This window comes from Gigantopelta aegis, chromosome 14, assembly GCF_016097555.1.
Source record: "Gigantopelta aegis isolate Gae_Host chromosome 14, Gae_host_genome, whole genome shotgun sequence".
Lineage (NCBI taxonomy): Eukaryota > Metazoa > Mollusca > Gastropoda > Neomphalida > Peltospiridae > Gigantopelta > Gigantopelta aegis.
The window spans coordinates 17,654,423-17,678,839 of record NC_054712.1 but is presented as its reverse complement, the minus strand read 5'-3'; the positions used below and the strand labels follow the sequence as shown (position 1 = coordinate 17,678,839).

The 24,417-nt window shown below is 37.8% G+C and overlaps 1 protein-coding gene across 1 annotated transcript in view; it reads right to left on the bottom strand.

Moving 5' to 3' along the window:
• Positions 1-2,811: 2,811 nt before the first annotated feature.
• The window catches only part of LOC121388062 (zinc finger protein Xfin-like), a 39,440-nt gene continuing 17,834 nt past the window's right edge, over positions 2,812-24,417 (bottom strand). The window contains exons 2-6 of the mRNA XM_041519266.1: positions 16,626-21,771; positions 13,536-13,675; positions 10,880-11,277; positions 10,030-10,316; positions 2,812-7,904 (exon numbers count right to left, since the gene is read on the bottom strand). Coding sequence (XP_041375200.1) covers positions 7,560-7,904; positions 10,030-10,316; positions 10,880-11,277; positions 13,536-13,675; positions 16,626-21,740 — 6,285 coding nt within the window. The 5' untranslated portion in view covers positions 21,741-21,771 and the 3' untranslated portion in view covers positions 2,812-7,559. The remainder of the gene's footprint in view (positions 7,905-10,029; positions 10,317-10,879; positions 11,278-13,535; positions 13,676-16,625; positions 21,772-24,417) is intronic.

Here is a 24,417-nt window from a genome sequence, read left to right as displayed (position 1 = left end):
ACACAGATATGGAAAAGGTACAATGTAAATGCACTACATCGGTAAACTTGCGCGCAAAATCGCATTAATGCATGCCAGCCAGCCAGTGCACCACGACTGCTATATCAAAGGCCGTGGTATGTACTATTCTCTCTGTGGGATGGTGCATATAAAAATATCCTTTGCTGCTAATCAAAAACAGTAGCCCGTGAAGTGGCGACAGTGAGTTTCCTCTCTCAATATCTGTGTGGTCCTTAACCATATGTCTGGTGCCATATAACCGTAAATAAAATGTGTTGAGTACGTCGTTAAATAAAACATTTCTTTCTTTCTTTTTCTCAATATCTGTGTGGTCCTTGGCCATATAACCGTAAATAAATGTGCATGATAAAATGTGCACAAAATCAAGTTAATGGTAAGCCGGCCATAAAGGTTACAGTTTGTCAATGAATCAATTATTTGTATTATGATTCACTTAATAGGATTTCAAACATGTCCACTGTTTTCAATGTCGAGGGGAAAAAATGGGCAGAGCTTTTAATAAAACAGTTGGTTTAACGGGTTTAACATTTTTGTTGCTCGGTTTCATCAAAGTCCTAACCATTATTTTAAAGTTTTCTTGTCCAGAGAACTTCACAGGTTAAAAGGGTTAAAGGCAGGCTCGCAAGGCAGGTGACCTATTGAACATCAAAACAAAATATTGTCTGAAGATACATGCATTTAATTTGTCCTGAAATGTAACTTATTTAACCAGCTACATAGTCATCCTATGCCACTTGTTATCAGTACATAGGTGTCCATCAGATGTGATAACCATTTAGAAATAAAAACAAATGATAATTAAAAAACCCCAGCTGAAACCTCGATACTATAAATAAAGGTAATTTTTCTGCATTTTAGATCAAATCAGATCCACTTTGTGAAAATAATTTTACAAAAACAAAAGGAGCTAAAATCCAATAAAAAGTTTTAAAAAACACATCCTTGAGGTACACAGTTGAATTAGGACTATATGAAGTCATTCCCACAGGGAACACCTTTTTTCATACTATGGCATTTACTACAAGCTATTTATTTCTGAGCAGATTGTTTTCTAAATTGCACACAAAAATCTGGTTTTGGGGTTGGGGGTTTTTTTTTTTTTTTTTTTCCAAACACTTTTACTTTCCTTCTTATGTCAAACAAACTAAAATTATTTTCACTTTTTTTTTTTTGTAACAGGATGGGATGGACTATAGAAATAAATCTGGAAAAAAAAATGTTCATTTTTGGTCAACACTAGGCATTTGCAGAACAGTTAATGGTAATGACAGAGTGTTGGCTGAAGAGAGATGTACACACAGCATATTTCAGGGTCCATAATCCATAAACCTGTTTTAGCAGGTCGCCTGCCATGTAAACCTGCCTTTAAGGAACTGTGATGAATATTACCTAATGTTTAAGATTTTTCAGGGTCTGCTGCTCGAGGTCCTGTATGTACGTATGCTGTTCATCAATCAATCATGTGTGCAGTGAATGTTCTTTTCAGTCTTGATGAAAAACTATTTTATATTAACAGGCTTGTGATATTATTTTGCAAATAAATATGATCTTTTTATTTAATTCATTTGTGGTTTTTTGTACTGTTTTTGTCTGCCTTACATAAATGGTTTAATTAGAGATATTTTATAAACTTTTTAAATTTTTTAAATGTTCATTTCTGATTTTGATGATTCAGTATTTAACAAACTCATTATGCAGTATGTATGCTATTAAAATGGTTCTACCAGTGCCCCACATCCTGTCTGTGGTAAAGTGCATACATCTTTGCTGCTGCGGTAATGGGAAACTAAAAAATTACATTTTGGACATCCAATAGTCAACGATTAATTTGTGTGCTCTAGTGGCATCGTTAAACAAAATAAACTTTTAAACTTGTACTCTACGTATGATTATTTCATGTTCAAAATCTACTATATAAGTATTGATGTGCTTACTGACCTGATCACAGCACTGTGTAACAAGTTTGAAGACAAACGACTGGCTGCTCCTAGATGATGACCAGGCTAGAGATTATTAAAGCCATCTTAGCACTACGAAATCGTAAAACCATCGTAGGCTTTGATGTTACTACAGCACACGTGACAGTGATGTCATAGTTTATGATTATTTTACGATTTCATAGCGCAAAAACAGCTTCAAAAATATTGGCCCAGGTTGTTACTGCCATACCATCCAATGAAAAACAAGGGTGTTCAAAATAGATTACTCTGATATACAAGTTAACCTGAAACTGATTACGCCATGACACACGGGTCATCTACTAGTACTTGGGCAGTTGATAAGTTTTAGTTGGAAAAGACCTCTAAACTTATTTTTTGAAGATGTGTAAGAAATAGAATACTACATTTGTGGCCATTAGCTACCAGTTATCTTGCAACTCATTATTTAAAAATGTATCCAACTCACTTTCACCCATTCTAAAACAATTTGTAAGATAAACTTATCTAATGGCCACTGATGTATTCTCACTGGCATAGGAAATTGGGGGGGGGGGGGGGGCAGGCAAGGAGAGCATGTGCCTTCCCATTTTTCGGATATTTTGCTTTATAAGTGTAGCCCCCCCCCCCCCCCCCCCACTTTTTGGCACCTTCCTACTCCACTGATTCTCTATGTACACCAAACAAACCCTGCAAGAAAATCTGTATTCCTAAATACAAGGCCAGTTTAAAAGTTGTGTATGGGGCATGGCTAATTATTTAACGACGCCCAGCCTGTATTGTTGCTATTGGGTACCGTATTTAATTTATGAAGTATGAGACATTACATGTATAAATGGACAAACACAGCAGCTAATTTTAGATGTTTATTGAAATATATCGTAAAGTTAACTCATGAAAAGTTTATAATCTTGCATAATTATTATGGCATACATCATAAACAAAGCACTGAAATAATATGACAAGTTGTTTAGGCAAGATGAAGAATGAAAAGATACCATATCTCATATTGGCCAACTGGAATAAAACTAGTCATCCAAAAACCCATCCTTTATAAATAAGTCAGCAATTTCCATTCCTGAATTTTTTTGCAGAAGCACCAATATAGCAAGAGATATGTTTTCATTTTGCATGAAGAACTTCCCACAAAATTAGAAAAAGAATTTTAAAACGTATCTGGAAAATTCCACAGTCATAGTATATTATCTGTAGTTAAATGAACTATAATAGTAAATAATGAACTATAATGTATGCATTTTGTTACAGAATATACAATGATATTGCAGCTGAAGGGACACTGAAATACTGAATGCTAATATGGCATAATGCATAGTCACTGTAAAAGGAATACTGTTTTAAGTTATTACCATGGTAACACGTTTTCGAATAACAGCTTAGTTAAGGCGAACTGAAGATCACTCCTGAAATGGCAATTCAATTAAGTTTTAAATAAGTTTATTAAAATGTTTATTGCAAGGTGACTGATTTGCCTCGCTTAAACTTTTGAGGGCGAGTGTGAAAGGAAGTAGGAATAAAAAGATGGAATACTGTAGCCTTTTTAATGACACTCAGTAATTTGTTTACAAACCAAAAGCATATATATTGTGAGATACAATCAAGTTTCAGCCAATACAAACATTATGACGATCTGAATGCACCGATTACATGCACACTGATATTCTAAAGAAGAAAATGTATTTGAAAAGTAATTTAATTGTTAAAAGGACTCTGTAAAGGATCATAAAGACTGGATGTGTAACGTGTGTGTGCAGTTTCGATTGTTGCATCTGCGACTTGCATTTTGGTTATGTGCACCACGCATGATTATTTTATTGTGGCTGACAGCATGCGCTTTGCATTCGCACTCGTCCAGTCTAGCAACTAGTGTATTTTGATTTGTTCTTAGCCGGACCACACGCATGTGCCACATCCAGTCTATAGTGGGAAAACATCTCGACAATATCGACAAATTCAAAGACACTCTCTTTAATAAATAACCACTGACAAACATAGCATTAAAAGAATACTGATAATGTATGTCATATAATAGTTGCAAACCACAACAGCACAACCGTGGAGTTTGCAATGAAATAGTCATCATCCTGCTTACATCCAATTAGTTACACAAACTAAGTGTAAAGTTTGATGAAAAATTATAAATATTGTGAAACTTGACACCAACTGCTTATAAGAAGTGACGTGCACATTTTGAGGCTGAAATTCAACATCAATGTTTTAAAGACGGCCAAAACAGAAAATTACAAAATTTTAACAGTGATGTAAGAATAATAATAATAATAATAATAATAATAATGAATAATGAATAAATATTTAATGACACCCCAGCACAAAAAAATTCCTTTGGCTATTCAGTGTTTCTGCCAGAAATGTTTTTTTTTGGGTATGGCACTATAAAACTGAATATTTACAATGTGTGTGCCGAATGCAGCTGCAGTCGATAGGGGGTATGGGGGACCTCCCACAGAAAGAAAATGGGTTAGGTTTAGTGTTAGTGTTAAGAAAATCGAACAGTAATGAATTTTGTCAAAAAGCTCAACTTAATTTTTTTTTTAATCTGCCAAAAACTTTAGGTATGGTGCCATACCCATTTTACCCTCTGGCAGAAACCCTGCTATTGGGTGTCAAACTAAGGTAAAAGCTAATGTGAGATGAAGACAATAGCTCAAAACCCATGTACAGACGCAATTTAGTAGTGCTACAATTCCAGTACTCAGCAGACAGCTTCATCCAAGTATTAAAAGAGCACACTACTTGTACTCCATCATCAATGGCAAAAGTAACATTAGAATGCAAGAACTTTCAGGGTATAAATTTAATATGTTGAGATTATATGATGCAGCAAATTGGGAGATATATCTTTCCGCAAAAAATAAATAAATCTCATACCTTTTATAACACAAGTAATATACACACTTTTAACAGCAATTTGGAAAATACGCCTATTACAAGTGACTGCTAGTTGTCATCATTGGTCATTATATTACAGTATGTAACAAGATCATTTGCTAATGGCAAACACAAACACTTCTACAATTTTAAAACATTTGTCTTCACTGCAGTCAATAAAATGTGTGGAGTGAGTCATTAAATAAAACATTTCCTTTCTAACGGCAGAGATTAATTATACTTGTAGAATGCAGGAAATTGCATTTCAGGACATCCAGTTTTCAAAATTGTTCAGTGGAGCATACTCCTGAAACCCCTAGAAGCTTTACTTTATGCCCTCGATCTCAGTCCGCCTCCCCCACACACCCCAATGTCTATTTGCTTCTGCCGTGCCTGATGGTCACTCTGTCATTACAACATGTTTGTTGTTTTAACTATTTCCTCCACAATTATCACCCATGTGTTAGTCGTGTGAAAAATGTACTGCTTGCATTACAATAACACATCCAAACCAAGTAAAAAAAAAAAGAAGATAAAAAAAAACTATTTAAAAAGCCATTATAATATACATGTAGGTCATGACGATAACATTGCACACAAATATCATTTGGTAATATCATAGGATGAGTACTGCTTGTGAAACAATAACAAATTAGCCACCAGTTCAGGGGACAATATTTCAAAATTTTAGGTAACTGGAAGGCCGTTCACATGAGTTTTACTTAGGTAACCGATTGTTCGGTACGTGAATATAGTTCTTGTGAATATAGTTCTTGTAACCGACAAGTTAGGCCTACCTAATAATAAAACACTTACACTCTAATTTCAGTCTTGAACCCAAGGTTTTTTGTTCTTCTACGCAGGTTTTTAAGCATTGTAAATGTAAATGTATGTAGTTACACGTGTAAAACATATACAGGCTTTGTAAATTCAGCTCATCATCTCTTAGTACTACTGGTCTTACAAACAAAAACACATATGCATAATGTAGACAGTCACATAGGAACTTAATATCACATATTCATACATAAACTGATTTCTCAAATCATTTTCATATTGCTTTTTTTGCCATATTGTGCGGTAAGATCTGCAATGTTCTCAATTTGCAGTACGACTTTCTTGAACTGTAATGATCATCTTAAGTAATTCACCTTGAAAGAAATGCAACCCCATATCATTTTTCATATTAATTGAAGTTTCATTGGCTAAGAAGAACTGTAATATAGCTTTTACCATAGTTATGAAAAGCAAATAGCTGAAGCTTTTATCTACGTACAGAATAGTACATGTATTTATAGTTTAAGGGGCAGGATTTAGCTCAGTCGGTTAAGCAGTCGCCTGAGGTGCCTGTGTCGCTGGATCGAATCACCTCGGTGGATCCATTCAACTAATTGGGTTTTTTCTTGTTCCAACCAGTGCACCAGGCTGTAAAATGTGCTTTCTTGTCTGTGGAAAAGTGCATATAAAAGACCCTTACTGATAATAGAAAGATGTAGAGGTTTCCTCTGATGACTACAAGTCATAATTACCAAATGTTTGACATCCAATAGCCAATGATTAATTAATCAATGTGCTCTAGTGGTGGCGTTAAACAAAACAGACATTAACTTTCTTTCATCTGCTGTACAGTATTATATATGTTAAACAAAACAGACATTAACTTTCTTTCATCTGCTGTACAGTATTATATATGTTAAACAAAACAGACATTAACTTTCTTTCATCTGCTGTACAGTATTATATATGTTAAACAAAATAAACTTTAACTTTCTTTCATCTGCTGTACAGTATTATATATGTTAAACAAAACAGACATTAACTTTCTTTCATCTGCTGTACAGTATTATATATGTTAAACAAAACAGACATTAACTTTCTTTCATCTGCTGTACAGTATTATATATGTTAAACAAAATAAACTTTAACTTTATAGTTTAAGCCCAGAATGACAATATAATTCCCACAGATCTAAGTTACCGTGCTGACTTAGTTTGTCTAGATTATTCAGAACCTTTCACAAGAAACCATCATATATAAAAAGATACTTCACATGATACTTGTAGATTGTTAGTTTTAATTAAAGTCTATAACCGCATCATAAAGATGGTGTAGATACTAACTTCATTTCATTTGATCTTGAAAGTCAACAACATTTTTACTATTCTATTCATTTCAAATGCATTGAATTGTAAGATTCACAAACATCAATGAGCATCAAATTCAAGAAATAACGATGCATTGCCATTCTTTTTCAAACAGGAATTACACCAAAAAAAAACACTGAAAAATTCAATATACATGTACAAAACATTTTACATTTGTCTGTCATAATTAACTGATCATTTCATCCGACATAAAAATAATTCATCTTATAATTTATCAAAATTTCTTTCTAATTTTATTCTTTTTTTTTGACTGTGCATAAATATAACGACAACGATAACTAAAAATTGTTATAAGCTAACACTTCGAAAAGAGTGCTGCTAATAATGCAGTCCTAGTTCTGGCCCTGTGCTTATAAACCATAAAGTCCAGACTTTAACGTCATGGCAACGCGATTCAAATAGCATTATGTTAAAGTCTGGACTAAGTCTAGACTTTAAGTTTTATAAGCACGGGCCCAGGTTATCACACTCTGTTGCATCAACTGACATTTGGAAATCATATTGCTAACAATACACATCTCATAACTGACTATTGGGAACCATCGACATCCATATCTGTAACATCATCATAATCAGCATCAGCATCAGCATCAGCATCAGTATTGGCACTAGCAACACCTGGGTCAGCGTCAACAGAAACACCCTCCTCCACAGACATGTCTTCTGTACCAGGGCTTGTATTCGGGAGTTCTTCGAGTTTCTCCCTGTCACATGTTTCATCTTCATGCTGCGTAACAGAACCCTCCGTGTTGATGCCTGCGTCAGAAAGATCCTTCCCTTCACTATAGCACGATGTGTTCTCAGTGTTGTCATCTGAATCAGCTACTTTATCAGATTTTGCTTTTGTAGATTTCTGTGCAGTGTTCTCAGAAACCTGAAAAACAAATTAACGGTCAGGTTTTTCTTTGATTTCACGGAAACGATTGTTTCTGGGTCCGTGTCAGTAAAACCACAGAACCACAATTTCGTTTCCCATGATTATTATATAGAGTAATTAAAGGTCAGGTTTTTCTCCGATTTCACGGAAACAATAGTTTCCAGTACTGTTTCGGTAAAATCACAGAACAGAAATTTCGTTTCCCGTTTATTATATACCGTATATCTTCGCCTATAAGTCGAATTTTTTTCACCCAAAAATTATTTTATAACTTGGGGGGTCGACTTATAAGAGGGTAAAAAAATTTCACCAAAAAATATTAGTTTTGGGGATTATTTTACAAGTTTTATTGTTGAAGTATGCCATGTATTTATACTCAAATATGTTAATTTGACACATTTATTTTTTATAACCTTTTTTTTTTGGCATTAGAACGGTTTTAGTTATGCGAAAAGGCGTACGATCTCACTCACATGCCAAGCCAACAGTCCACTTAGTTAAATTAACAGTCATCACTAATAGTAAAAATGTAAACAATACTAACTACCTGTTGCCTGAGTTTATTTTGAAATCTGGTCACTGGCATTAATGGTTGTTCAAACAATGTTTTGGCGGTGATTAACTTCATGAATATTACTGAGCTTTCCCTTAAAATAGATTGATCTCTGCAGTTCACTATCTAGAGCAATAGGGACACACATCATTTGGTACAAAAACCAGTGTACTTTCCAGAGTTATCCTCCTTACATGTATTAATATGGCGGCAAAACGTGATACTTTCAGTTTTATCGTAGTGATCTGTTGTCAGTGTTTATAAATAAAAGTTGTTGTCTGTGCACAAAACCATCTGTACAGTACTATACAGTAACAGTCAAACAGCTTTCACTCTCTACTAAGGGAATATTTCGTTTTGATGCTATGTAATAATGATAGGTTGATTGGAATAGTCTGATTATATTGCGATGTACAAAGCGTGAAAACCGAAGTTTGTAAAATAATTTTCTTTTGTTCAAATATTATTGTTCTCATGTGCTGAAAATAAGAAATATTTCAATATTTATAAGTAGTTTTTCATGGGTCAACTTATAAACGGGTCAATAAAAAAATACGTTTTCAGGGCTTGAAATTAGGGACTCGACTTATAGCCGAGATCGACTTACAGGCGAAGATATACGGTAGTATATATATATATATATATAATTATTTTTTAATAACTGTTTTCGATGGGTTCCCATGATCACAAGGCACGGAATTGAAGAAGTGTTTCACCTGAAATCCTATGGCATGCTAACAGATAGATTTATTTTGGTTTTGGTTTTTATTGGTAACAATATTAAAGCAAAAAACCATGAATAGGCAATTATCCAACTAAATTTTTTTTTTACTAGTTATTAACAAATTGTACAGAGTAATAGAACCTAGGGCATGACAGAATATTCTAACCCCAAACAAATGCTACAAGTATCGTTACTGTAGAAAGTGTTATCTTCACTGTAAGAAAGCCGGAACTATTTTGCTGCTGGCATTTTAAAAATAACGGTAAATTGGATATCAAACATTTGATGATTGTGACATACAGTCATCTGAGGAAACCCGTTACATTTTTCCTAACACAACAAAGGATCTTTTTTATGCACTTTCCCACAGACAGAAAAGCACAGCCTTTGACCATTTGCGGTGAACTGGTCAGAATGAGAAAAACACCAATCAATTGAATGGATCCACCGAGATGGTTCGATCCTGCGACGCAAGCACTCAACCGACGAGGAAGGAAGGAAATGTTTTATTTAACGACGCACTCAACACATTTTATTTACGGTTATATGGTGTCGGACATATGGTTATGGACCACACAGATATTTCAAGAGAGGAAACCCGTTGTCGCCACTTCATGGGCTACTCTTTTCGATTAACAGCAAGGGATTTTTTATATGCACCATCCCACAGACAGGACAGCACATACCACGGCCTTTGATATACCAGTCGTGGTGCACTGGCTGGAGTGAGAAATAGCCCAATGGGTCGACCGACGGAGATCGATCCCAGACTGACCACTGGGATACGTCCCGCCCCTCAACCGAATGAACTAAATCCCACCCACACAACAGATGACAGAATGTACCTCGTAGTGGTTTCCAATGAGATGCTGCATCTCGTGGCGGAGGAGCCGCTCGGAGGACACGATCTCCCGGTCGCAGTACTGACAGGCGAACACCTCATCCAGCGATACTCCACGAGTGTCGCCATCGCCCTGTGACACACCGCGAGTGTCGCCATCGCCCTGCGACACACCGCGAGTCTCACTAGCATCCTGCTCCTTTGTCACACAACACTGGCTCGTACTCTGCTCGGCAGGCCGCTCACTCCGCTTTACAGAATCTTCCTCTGTTAACGTCTCTCTTGAAACACCTACAAAACATATTCATTGATGTCTTGTTAGCAAATCACCATGCTTACTGATGCAGTTTCTGTTAATACATTTCAAGGATGAGAAGTCGTGCTTTTCTTTTGCATTTATATTAAAATTTCATGAAGTATATTTTAATTAGCCTATAGTTTGGCGATTACTGGAATGAAAGTTAAAGTTTGTTTTGTTTAATCACTTATTGAATGTGAAACATTTGGTAATTTTTACATATAGTCTTAGAGAGGAAACCTGCTACATTTTTTTCCATTAGTAGCAGGAGATCTTCTATATACACCATCCCACAGACATGAAAGCACATCCACGGCCTTTGATATAACAGTTGTGGTGCACTGGTTGGAATGAGAAATAGCTCTATTGGTAACTAACAGGGATCGATCCCAGACTAACCATGCAAAGGACCAATGAAATGCACATAATCATCACTAATGAATTAATCGTATTTACAACCACCTCAGACCTCTTTTCCATTATAGCATCAGCGGGAAAAAAAAACCCCACATGAATTAAAAATATAATACTGTAAAGAATAAGAGACAAAAATTACCCAGTTCACATTTCACTTCCTTGACTGTCGCCCCAGCGGTCTTGTTGGCCATGGTTACATCGATACCTTCAGACAGTTTATCTTCCGCAGCCCCGTTGTTGAGCGAGCTGCCCCCACTGACCCCGGCCCCTTTCTGACACTTCTTGGCCACCTCCAGCGCCTCCGAGATGTCGAGCTGCTCCTCCTTCTGAATGCGATCTGTCTGCCCGTTCTGAGTGAGCCATTCGGAGAACTCTGGGAGAGGACAGAAGTGGACGCGGATGTGCTGGGTGAGGAACTGGTGGTTGGGCACGGAGTAGTCGCAGTACGGGCAGGAAATCTCACTGCGGATCATGTGGAACTTGAGGTGAGTCAGCAGGTGGTCACGCTTCACATTGGCGTATGGACATCGGTCACACCTAGGGCAAATATAAGAAACTGGTTTTAGTTTCGTCACATCTAGGTCAAATATAATAAATTGGTTTCAGTTTCGTCACACCTAAGTCAAATATAACAAACTGGTTTGAGTTTCGTCACACCTAGGTCAAATATAACAAACTGGTTTTAGTTTCGTCACACATACGTCAAATATAACAAACTGATTTCAGTTTTGTCACAAAATTTCGGTCACCAGGCAGGCAACTCACGATAATGTTTTTCACTTGTCCCATGCTGTTTTCACTCACCTGGGGTGACCGTAAAATGCACACCCTCCAAACCTAGGTCAAATATAACAAACTGGTTTTAGTTTTGTCACACCTAGTTCAAATGTAACAAACTGGTTTCAATTTCATCACACCTAGGGCAAATATAACAAACTGGTTTCACTTTTGTCACACCTAGGTCGAATATAACAATCTGGTTTCAGTTTCAGCACAACTAGGTCAAATATAATAATCTAGTTTTAGTTTCATCACACCTAGGTCAAATATAACAATCTATAGTCTGTCCCATCCTCCTATATAAATGTTTTTTGTAAATAATTTTCAGTTTGATTTGACGTAAGAAGACAAGTAAAAGTGTTTTGGCAATAACAAAAAACAATTTTAGTGTGCAATTAAAGAAATATTCGGTTTAGAAATAAATAAAACTGTAATACATACTACAGTAAGAAAACGATGCTTACAGCATTATGGCCGCCATTTTGGTTTATGGACTGGTGTAGTCTTGATACAAGATAACTATTTGATTAATTTCACTACAGAGAGAGCAGTAAGAAAATAAGCAGAGTTATCTCAACAAAGCAAATATAACAAACTGGTTTCACTTTCATCACACCTACATGTGGGCAGGCACTAATCTAGGAAAAGAAAAAGGAGGAGAACTGACTTACAGAAGAAAGGGGAGATGATTGATCAAAATGGGTGAAGTGACCATTTATTGGTATATTTTGTAGTGCTTTATCATGTCAACTGTGTTCATGTTCAAACACTACTACTTTCTGTAATAAAAATCAACCAAAGCAATTGTGTCTGTGTTATATTAAAATGAAAAGTAATTATTAATATATTCTGGCATTACCAAAATGAATCAAACAATGCCTGAAAGATCAACTGTAGATAGCACAGCAAGAGTTGATGTCCAGTTTCACACTTAAGTGAAACACGGAACCAACAAGTGAGCTGTGACAATAAACAAGTTGGTGTCTTGATGACTGTTATGTGATTTTGTTAAAATATTGTTGTGACTTCAACTTCTAACTACTTCTAACATTTTCAGTAACTTGGGCTAACTTTTGACAGCTTAAAAAAAAGCATCATATCACCAGCTACTTGTAGATTAGTGCCCGATATTCATGCAGGTCAAAATTAACAATCTGTTCTCATTTACACCGTATAAGCACTTGATCATAACTAACTGGATAAATGGAAAACCCAACTACAATGTATAATGGGTGATCTCTGAAACATTAAAGACTTATTTTCAGTATTTTATTTATCGTGATCAGTGACTTTTTTTTTAACTCTTTCCTTTTCCTCCTTCAATTTCTATTTCTTTCTCATCTGGTACTCATCCTATCTTTCAACTTCTTGTGCTATCCATCTTTACATCCCAGCCCTCGTCTCTCCCACTGTGACTATCCACAAGACAGGGGGACTGGGGGGGGGGGGGGGGAGCAGTCCTAGTGCTGGAGCAAAACCTCAAATTTAGGCAAAAATTATAGAGATTTTCAGGCAAAATGTGCTAACCTGAGACCTTTTTACCATGTATTTCCATCATTTTACACTCAAAATTAGTTGTAATCCACGTAAAAATACATAGTGATTTGTTTGCAACCCTATCTGCTTGGTAGTAATGCAAATATGAATAAATGTTGTTATCTATAGTCTGTCACACAGGGGATGCCTTTTTTCATGCTATGGAATTTACTACAAGTTATTTATTTCTGAGCCAACTGTTTTCTAAACTGGACACAAAAATAGTATTTTCTTGTTATTTCTAAAACAATTTGACTTTTCTTCTTATGTCAAAGCAAATGGAAATGGTTTACACGAAACAGTTTTGTAGGAGAATGGAATGGACTATAGACTGGGGCATTTTCATTTAATTCAGGCAAAACCCAGCCTGCCCGCTTAAAAAATGGGAGCCCAAACACCTATGACCATCCATGCCAAAGTATGTTTTAATTAATACAACTTGAAAACTACTCACAATATGTCTATATGAAGTGACCCACCTGTACAATTTCTTGGGTTCGAGTTCTGACTCGGGAATGTTTTCGTACAGTTCGAGATGGTCGTGAGTGACACTGATTGTGACGGGTTTCTTGTCGTCAACTGCAGGCAATGCGCTGGCTAGAGCCACATCAGCTGGGACCTGAAAACAGACAGCTTTCAAACTCACACCAAATGAAATGAAGTAAATGTTTTATTTAATGACACACTTAACACATTTTATTTACGGTTCTATGGCATAGGACATATGGTTAAGGACCACACAGATATTGAGAGAGGAAACCTGCTGTCACCACTTCATGGGCTACTTTTTTCGATTAGCAGCAAGGGATCTTTGATATGCACCATCCCACAGACAGAATAACACATACTATGGCCTTTGATATACCAGTCGTGGTGCACTGACTGAAGCGAGAAATAGTCCAATGGGCCCACTGAAGGGATCGATCCCAGACCGACCGTGCATCAAGCGAACACTTTACCAATGGGCTACATTCCGCCCCTCATACAAAATGGCGGCAAAAATAAACCCAGAAGGCATTTTTAAACTGAACTGTTCACTTCCAATTAGTTACATGTGTACATGTAACTGAAAGCCTTTGTGTTCTGTTAAAAATAAGAACTCATCTATTTTAAATTTATGCAGGCCTGCACACATATTTCAATGCATAGTATTAGATGGCAAAAAAAAAGAAAGTTTTTTTTTGTTTAACGACACCACTAGAGTACACTGATTTATTAATCATTGGCTACTGGATGTCAAACATTTGGTATTTTGACATATCAGGGTTCATACACTTTATCAGTAACCAAATTCCATGACTTTCCGTGACTGTTTAAAGGCATTTTCCATGACCTTTTGAAATATTTTTTTTATACAATCCTCGACTAAATCTATTGGTATTTTACTGTATTAGACCACTCCAATTTGATTTGTTGGTTTATAGGGAATCTTTTTCAAAATCGCAGAATGGAGGAAATAAAAATAAAATGACTTTCAGATTGTTTTTACTGGGATTTGTTGACAACATTCTCTGAAAACCACAGGGAATAAAAGATCCTTAAGTTAAAGTTACAAAACTTATTAATTATTTATTGACATACATGTGCATTATGTAAACCATGTTTTTTCTAACTGTTTCATGCATTCATTCTGACATCAAATGTATCCATTTTAATTCAGTAAAAATAGTAATATGAACCTTCTGAGTACTGCAGGTGCGATATCTCAACTAAGTTCATAATTTTAAAAAAACAGTATAGAATTTTAACTCGATCATAAATAGAACCTTTTTTGTACTATTTATACCATCCGATATGTTAGATAATAATAATAATTTGTTTATTAATAATAAAAATTATTATACACATTCTGTTTTCTCACCAAAACAATAGTAATAATAAAAAAGAATAATTAAATTTTTTTTTAAAATAAAAAATAAAGAAGGAAATTGTTCTTGGCACTTTAATTTAAATGCAGTTCATATTTAAGGTCAAGGTTAATAATTAAAAAAATTTTGCTGGCAGGCTATAATTATTAAAATATACATTTATGTTTTACATGCATCAAGTGACTTCAGTAAAGTAAATAATGTTGCTGCTTTGCTTTGTTCAATACGATGCAAAACAGAGAAAAGTTATGCTGATCCTTTGTACTATGAAAATGATTAAAGCTTGAGGTATTTCCATTAGTCACCTAATATTGTATAGATCATTTTTCATGGAAAATGAAAATTTATCTAAATACTTCTATTTCTTTTTGGCTACTTATATTTTAAAATTTATGATTAGTTTTAAAATATATGTAGGAAAAAATGTATTTAGATAGATTTTCAGTTTCCATGACCAACATCAAAATTCCATGACTTTCCAGGCCTGGAAAATGAAATTTACAAATTCCATGACTTTCCAGGATTTCCATGACCCGTACGAACCCTGCATATAGTCTAAGAGAGGAATCCCACTACAATTTTCCATTAGTAGCAAGGGATATTTTATATGCACCACCCCACAGACAGGATAGCATGTACTACGGCCTTTAATATACCAGTCGTCGTGCACTGGCTGGAATGAGAAATAGCCCAATGGGCCCACCGACTGGGATCGATCCCAGACCGACCATGCATCAAGTGGTTGCTTTACCACTGGGCTACGTCCCACCCCAGTATTAGATGAAAGCCTGTACATATACTCAACAAAATTAATTAAATGCCAGCAGACATTTTGTTAAGTTTTTAATGTAAAAAAACCCTTGTTAAAGATGTATTATGTTAGCAAGTTATGATCACAGAGGATTACAGGGAACCAATTCAAAAACTCTTCTTTTTTTTACCAGTGATTCATGCAAAAAAGTATGTGCATTTTGTACTACATATAAAGAAAAATGCTGCCAATACCTAAAAGCCTCAATTAATTTAGAGTATTATTTCAATGCACAGTATAACCCCAATAGTATTGGACCTCCACATATAAACTGTAGCATGTATTCCAACTTAAAGCCCAGTACCGGCTACCCATCCAGAGCAAGTTTTAACGACTCAATGGGCAAGACCACTAAACTCTCTCTCTCACTAACCACTAACAACTAACCCACTGTCCTGGATAGACAGCCCAGATAGCTGTATGTGCCCAGGACAGCATGCTTGAACCTTAATTGGTTATAAGCACAATAGCTGAGGTGTGTGCCCAGGACAGCATGCTTGAACCGTAATTGGTTATAAACACCATAACTGTGGTGTGTGCCAAGGACAGTGTGCTTGAACCTTAATTGGTTATAAGCACAATAGCTGAGGTGTGTGCCCAGGACAGCATGCTTGAACCTTAATTGGCTTTAAGCACAATAGCTGAGGTGTGTGCCCAGGACAGCATGCTTGAACCGTAATTGGATACAAGCACAATAGCTGAGGTATGTGCCCAGGACAGCGTGCTTGAACCGTAATTGGATACAAGCACAATAGCCGAGGACAGCATGCTTGAACCGTAATTGGCTATAAGCACAACAGCTGTGGTGTGTGCCCAGAACAGCATGCTTGAACCTTAATTGGATATAAGCACAGAAAAAATAAGTTGTAATGAAATGAAATGTGACTGACCTCAGTAAGGTACTGCAGGTTGGACAGTGACTGGATGGTCAGCAGGTTTTGATTGGGCATCAGGTGCAGCTTGCGGTGCTGTGCCAGCAGGTTCTTGGACGGGACGCTGTAGTCGCAGAAGTCGCAGGTGAAGCGCTGCCGACTACCGTGCAGCTCCACGTGCCTCTGGAAGTGATTCCGCTTGGCACTGGCATACGGACACTTCTCACAGCAGTACTTCTTGAAGCGAACGATCTCGAGCAGAGTGTCCACCTTGTGCTGTGGGTTGATTTCCCCAGAGTCGGAAGCCGCCTCCTCCTCCCCCCACTGCTGACTCTCCTGTTTGCCCATCTGCATGGCCATGCTGTCATTAAAATCTTGAACGTAGGATGGCTGATGCACTTTCATGTGGTGGGCAAGAAGGCCGCGTGCTCCAACGTAGTAATCGCAATCGGGACATTTCAGCAAAGGGTGTTTGGACGGCCGTTTTCCGTGCATCATCTCATGAAGACGGAGATTTCGTGCGCGGATGTTCATGTACGGGCAGCTTCGACAGTTGTGCAGCTTGCGGTAGTTTCCGTTCTTTACAATGTATCCAGGCCGGAAGCCCATCGAGCACTGAGCTGCTAGCTTTGTTGGGGAGCAGGTCGGATCAGTGGACAGACTGGCGGTTATTTTGGAACAGATGAACTGCTGCTTCCAGGCCGCGATCTCGACAGTGTCGAGCACTGCACTATTCTCCGACATCTCCGACTTGCACGGTGAAGATTGGACTGGTGATGTCATCTGGGCGCTCTTGTGACACTTCTCGTGCTGCTTCAAGAGTCGGCGGTGAGTCACCCAGTAGTCGCAGTGATCACATTTGAACTCGGCACTTGGCTTGGGGCGGTGGAACTGTCTGTGATAAAGCATATCGTTTTTGCTATTTGTGGAATATGGACATTTCTCACAGGCATGTTTCTTAGGAGTTGTATGGGTAACACCGATTCCTGCAGAGACAGTATTTTTAGTTGGACTACTCTGGGGTGTAATCTGCTTGTTCTCCCAGGCTAGCTTCATGGTATGAAGACGCGTGTGTTGCTGCAGGAGCCGAGGGCGGCTCACGTAGTAAGGACAGTGCTTGCATTTGTACTTGTTGAAAGGCTGGGGCTTGTGGTACGTCATGTGGAAGTTGAGGAGCCCTCGCTTGTTGGCTGTATATGGACACAGGGTACACATGTAGTTCTTCTTCCTATCAAATCCAGGAGCCTGACATCCAGACTCTGTACTCAACACGTACTGCTCTCCTTCTGGCACTTTCACTCTCTGTCTCTTGCGGAACTTCATGCACTGGGTTTTGTCATCACAGCCATGCGTCTCTCGCAGATGTCGATGACAAAGCAAGGCAGATGAGAACTGCAGGTTGCACTTACGACACAAGAAGACATCAATGTATTGCTCAGACATGACAGTAGCTTTTTCAGGGGGACAGGTAACAACAGCTGTATTTTCTTCTGGCAAGTCAGAATTAAATCCACTGCTGTATTTGATGCGGACTTTGATGAATGGTTTGCAGTCACTTTTACCATGCAGTTTACTGACATGTCTGTGCAGATTTGTTCTGAAATTACTACAAAATTCACAAATGCGACACTGAAAAGGTTTCATGCCATGTTTCTGCATATGCTTAATAATATGAGACCTGAACGTGGCCTGAAATGAACACCTTGAACATCTCCATATTTTCTCATCTATGGCAAGTGTACCCGATGATCCAGAATTTATTCGCTTCTGGTTCATGTCCTTATTTGCAAATGGATCTCTAGAATTTCTTATGTACTTGTACTGTGATAGGGTACTTCTAGCAAACTCTTCATTCAGCAAAACAACTTTAGTTTTTGCCAAGCTGTGCTTTCGCTTTAGATGGCGAAGAAGATCTGTGCGCCAGTTTGACCTGTAGGCGCAGGCAGAACACTTGAATCTGCGGCAGCGACTCATGTCCTGGGTCATGTTAAAAGGAAGGTATTCAGTTGGAGGATCTTCAGGATTGCTCGTCACGGTTACTGATTTTGGTGAAGGCACTACAGACTTTTTCAATGTCAGATTGGTGCGATCTGTGATTCTACACTCTTCAGCATAGGTATCCTTAGCTTCAGCAATGTCCATGAGGATGATGTATCCGCATGAATTGGGATGTCTTTCTCGAAGGTGCTTCTTTAGATCCCACTTCCAGTTGGAGCGATGATGGCAAACGGAACATTTAAATGGTTTTACATAACCATGAAGCTTGGGATTACTGAATTTTGACCCCTCAAGACTATCTTTTCCTTTGTTAGGGCTTTTAGCTTTTATTGTTTGAATGTCATTGTGACGTTTTCTACCCTCTGATCTGGGAGAAGGAGAATTTGGTACGGTGAAATTACTTGTGTACAGAAACTCCGTTCCATCAGGAACATATATCACCTTAACCTCCAAGCTGGGATGGGCATAATGGTAATGTTTTTTAACATCACCTTTCGTCGTACATCGTTTTCCACATTCGGGACACATGAAAGGTCGTTCCATATTTGCATCACCAGAAGGCACTGGTTGTCTAAATGTATTTTTGACGCTGGGTGCACGGAGATGATGATGTTTGTCTAGTGAAGAAGGACTCTCAGTTGGAGTAGGTGGCTCTGATTTTGTAGGTGTCTGAAAACTGTCTATCTTGCTTGTAGCAAGAATGGAGTTGGCAGCATTGGTCAATACAACAATGTTGCCAGCCTTGCCAGGATGGATAGTGCGAAGGTGTTTGCTGACGCTCCATCTAAAATCAGAACGGAACTTACACAGACTGCACTGAAAAGGCTTTTTAACTTTCTTCTGACCATCACCCGATAGTGCATTATCTAATCTAACATTGAAATGGTGTTCTCTGCGGATATTTGGCTGGGTTTCTAGATACTCTCCAATTGACCTTTTTGCTTCTTCAACCGACAGAGTTATTACATCTCGAGTAACTTCAGGGTGCTCACGCTTTAAGTGCTTTCGCATGTCCCATTTCCAGTTAGACCTGCGTCCACAGATTGGACATTTAAACTGCTTCAGGTTGAAGTGTGTTGCAACATGAGCTTTCAGTTTGGAAGCTGCATTAGTCACAAAAGGACAGTGATCACATTTGACTGGGCCCAAAAAGGCAGCCTCTTTTTTCGGAGAATGGCTGGAGGTGGTGCTCAAGCTGTCCGATGTATCATCTAGTGCTGGTTCACATGACACGGTTTCCAATGAACTGACCTCAGGATTAAAGCCTTCCATTTCAGACAGTCGTACAGCTTTAGGCTTTCTCTTGAATGCAAGCCTTTCCGGTCGGATGATCATGAACTCCTTCAAGTCCACCTCTGTTTTCTCCTTGGGTAGAAGATCGCCATGATGTCTATATAGGTGACGGCCAATGTCTCCACGCCAGTATGTTTGATAGTCACATTGTTTGCACTGGAAAGTCTTGTCTTCTTTATTATGAGTTGATGAATGCTTCTCCATTTCCATTTTTGTTTTCGTTATGTATGGGCATGCTGGACATCTGAACAAGGCTGGTGATGACTTCTTGTTGGGTACCATAGCAATTTTTTGCACATGAATGCCAGAGGGCTCACAATTATGATCTCGTCTCACATGTACATTGACATCACCTAGATACTTATACTTTTTCATGCAGAGAGGACATTTGTATCGTTTCTCAACTGAATGAACGGCAATATGTCTCCTGTAGTCCGACGGCCATTTTGTTGTATAGGAGCAGAAAGTGCACTTCATCTTGTCTTTACCCAGCCCAATCTTCTTGGGTTTCAGAGAAGCAGTGCTAACAGGATCGGTCCTCAAGAGAGTCCCTTCCTGATACAGCTGTCTCATTTCATGAAGCCTCATGTTGTGTCTCGCAATCACATGCTTCCCAAGATCAGCGGGACGTCCGAATGACAAACCACAAAGAGGACAGGTCATTTTGTCTGATTTCACTACAGAAGACGACACTGTCTCTGTGTCATCAATAACCATTGGCTCTTCCTGCACACTTTCTGATGGCACCGTTTCCATGGGAACAAAACTGTCATCGGCAGAACTAGTATGACCAAGGACAAGGGACTCATTTCTGGCACTGTTCTGATGGTGATTCACAACATGGCGCTTGAGGGCAGCCTCGTGCCCAGTAGCATAGCTGCACATGCTGCACTTGTGTGGATTATCACTGCCGTGTTTTTCTCGGTGACAGTCGAGGTTTTTTTTGACGTAAGTCGAGTAGGAGCATTCCTCACACTTGTAGACCTCCCCTGAACTCATGCTGGCATGAGAAATCTTGTGAGTGTAAAACTCAACACGTTTGTCTGTGGTGAAATCACATTTGCTGCACTTGAAGAAGCTGGCATTCACGTGACAAGCAGTGACATGTTTAAAAGTTTGTTTTTTCTTACTTGCAGAATACAGACATAACTTGCATTTGTAGACCGTCTCTCCATCAGCCCCTGCGACTACTTGGATGTAAAAGGCTGGCACTTTTTTCACGGATGTTTTTGCCTTAAATCCACCCAACATATGCGGCTTTTTTGTTGCTATCAGTTTACTACCTTTCGAAGTTTTGAATGAAATTCGGGGAAAGCCTCTATGAAAGATTTTCGAAACAGGCCGTGATTCCATCTGTTCCTCTATCAAAGGCTCTACAGTCTGACCATCGCCTGACACAGATGGCATAGATTCATCTTTCACCAGGTCACCATCTTCCTGGACCTGTATTTCCTCTTCAGGAATGAACTGTTTGTGTGCATACTTCACATGACGATCTAGCTTGTGTTTCCACCGTGATGCATATTCACAGAAGGTACATTCAAAAACTGAGAATTTGGCTCCATGGCTATCAATATTGTGATTGAGAAATATTTTCGACTTGTTTGTAGTGAAGCCACATTCAATACAGCGGTAGTTTCGGTTTACAAGAGGTGGTGGAAGTGGCAATCCAGCCGGATCATTCACTTGCTGAAGAACTGATGAATTTGTAGTTGGTAGTGGATCTACAGTTCTATAGATTTTCTTGTCACACCTATTTTTGTGTCGTTTGAAAATATAAAAGTTTTTGGAAGAAAATCCACATGTTTCACATCTGTGCAATGGCAGCACCTTCTTTCCCATAGCTATTTCGAACTCCAAAGTATTAGCAAGTCTGAAAAACACAATAACAAGTATATTCATTAGTGTGGAAGTTGTTCATCAACAATTTATGTTCAACAGCTAAGGCTCACCCTGGATCAATTTGTATAAATACTGCATATTCATTTCCTGCGATCACGATCTGCATGTGTGCTCGCAACCATGAATACGAAATTAACAAAGACAAAAGAAATAACCGAAACTGCAGTAAAGTATTTAAGGATTGTCTGTTATTTCTTTTACATTAATCGGGATATGAACAAAAAAACACATCCACAAACTGTGTGAATCAGCGAAGCCATTCTCACATAAGTTTGCGGATGATTTTTTTTTCATACCCAGATGAACATAAAAGAAATAACAGAATACTTATAATTAAATTTGAATCATACAGGCTAATAATAACACAAAATCATCATACTTTATTTTTAACTATGTCTTATCCATAAATAATAACGCTCAGTAAGTCAACTTGCCCATATAAAATGACGTCATCAGATATGACATTCCCTGACGGCGTAATTTTTACATCCATCGAGAAATGAACAAACTCCCATTGCTACAGCTGGACCAATGGGATGACGTTACATTGTATTGAATGAAACGGAAATTTAATTATTTATTGATACGAACAAATATTGTTTCTTTTACAAGTTTACATCAAGATTTACTTGTGTGTTATCGTACTGTACTGTTTAATGTCCGCAACCAGGTCTCTTGACGCATGCAGTCTCAGCTGACTGTGAAGTGTGACCTATATTCACACCGACAGCTTGGGATACTTGTCTTTCGGGCCCTGAACTAGCATGTGTATTGAAGTTAACACACATTGTCGGTCCATTTCTATTACTTTGGTTCAAAGACTTTACAACGTATAATAAGCTACAGATCTTTGCTTTCATACATGTATGCTGAATGCATGCCGTTGAATTTAATAACCGTAATGATTAAAATAAAGACATCATCACTGGTTGCGAGATCGCTAATTGAATATTTGGTATTATTATTATGTCTGAGGTGTCAGATAGATTATTTGGCCGTTTGTTCACATCAGAAGATAGAAAATGGCATAGCCAAAATTTTAGCCACTTGCAAATTTTATTAGCCTTTTTTTTAAATTAGCCAATAGACTAATTGTGCTCCGGACAGCACAAGTCCTGACAACAATGCATTAATTATTACAGTCAAATCCGCTTAATTGCATAGCCCCGGTGCGTGTTAAATGTATGCCAATAACCGGTATAAACGATTATCAGATAGAGCCCCACTTCGATTATAACTAACAGTAAACTTTACAAATGCCTTGTGGACAGTCTATCTTACTCTTAAAGGTAGGGTCAACTCAAACAAGAGCCTTATGTGTTGGAAAGATGCATACCCGGACCACCAACACATACTGACACTTTAGCAAATGAAAAACGTGTCATTTTAGAGTTAATAAAAAACCATGATTATTCCTGCTAACTGGGGGCAGCCATTTTGTTTTGTTTTTGTGACGTCCGGTGGGATAGCTTGGGGTGAAGTGATGTCAGCTCCTGACCATCTCCTGTATGTACAGTGTAAACAAAAGCAGTAATTTTCGACAAGACGCTTTTCTTTGATCAACCTGACTTGGGACTACGTAATTGGTCAGTTCTGTGGTTTTAGATGGAATAGTCTACTTAATCAATAGTTTTATAGAACTATTTACAGTAATAATGTCCATTACAATTTTAGGGGCGACAGGTAATATTCCACAATACCGGTATGTATTTTTGTGTCTAGACAACGTCAATTAATTGGCTCGTCTGGTTACCAATCAAATACACACCTGCCAATTAGGAATCACAGGTAGAAGCGACAAACGGCATAGACCAATTAACTAAGAAAACACTCCATGTATCATTTTAGTACGTATGTTAATGCATGGGCAAAACATTGTTAATTGTTTCGACTTGTTGTGTAGCCACTTTGACAATGGTATTTTATTTTGTATTGAAAAATAATATATGTATATATTGATATACTTATTGCTGGCTTACTGGGATGTGTATTATTACAGAACATTGCAATGCATGACTATTTATCATCCCGCAAAAAACAGGTAGATTGTGTTTCTCTAGTTCTAAGGCTCATTCCTGACTTTACGTGTTAAGTATTATGTAACCACCAGCTCGCCAGAGGGCGTATTCACTGGGAAGGTACAAAATGGCTGCGCCCGTTATATATAATAGCCGTCACATTTAACCGTTTTATTAATTAACTATACGATTATACGTATTGATATTAGGCAATAATGTGTATCATATATCGTTGAATATGCATACCAGGCCAAATGCCTTAATTGTCTACTCCTTTAACTGCAGAAAAGTGTCTGAATGCCAATATGTGTATGTGTTTCATTTGTTTATACATGTATTTTAAAATAATAATAAATAAAATAACAGTATAAATGTTGTAAGATCAAATATTTTTAATTCTGCATTGTTACAAATCTGTGGTTGTGTTTATTGATGCTATGTCTAGCTACTAATATTCACGTTGCAGTTTGTTGCACGCGGCTTTTCCACAGTTCACACCTATTGTTCTGAGGGGTGTTGAGTAGTGAAACTGTGTTACTTGGCAAAGAGCAATTTCCATGTGCAGGTGAAATATACATAGCTTAAATTAGCAACTTTTA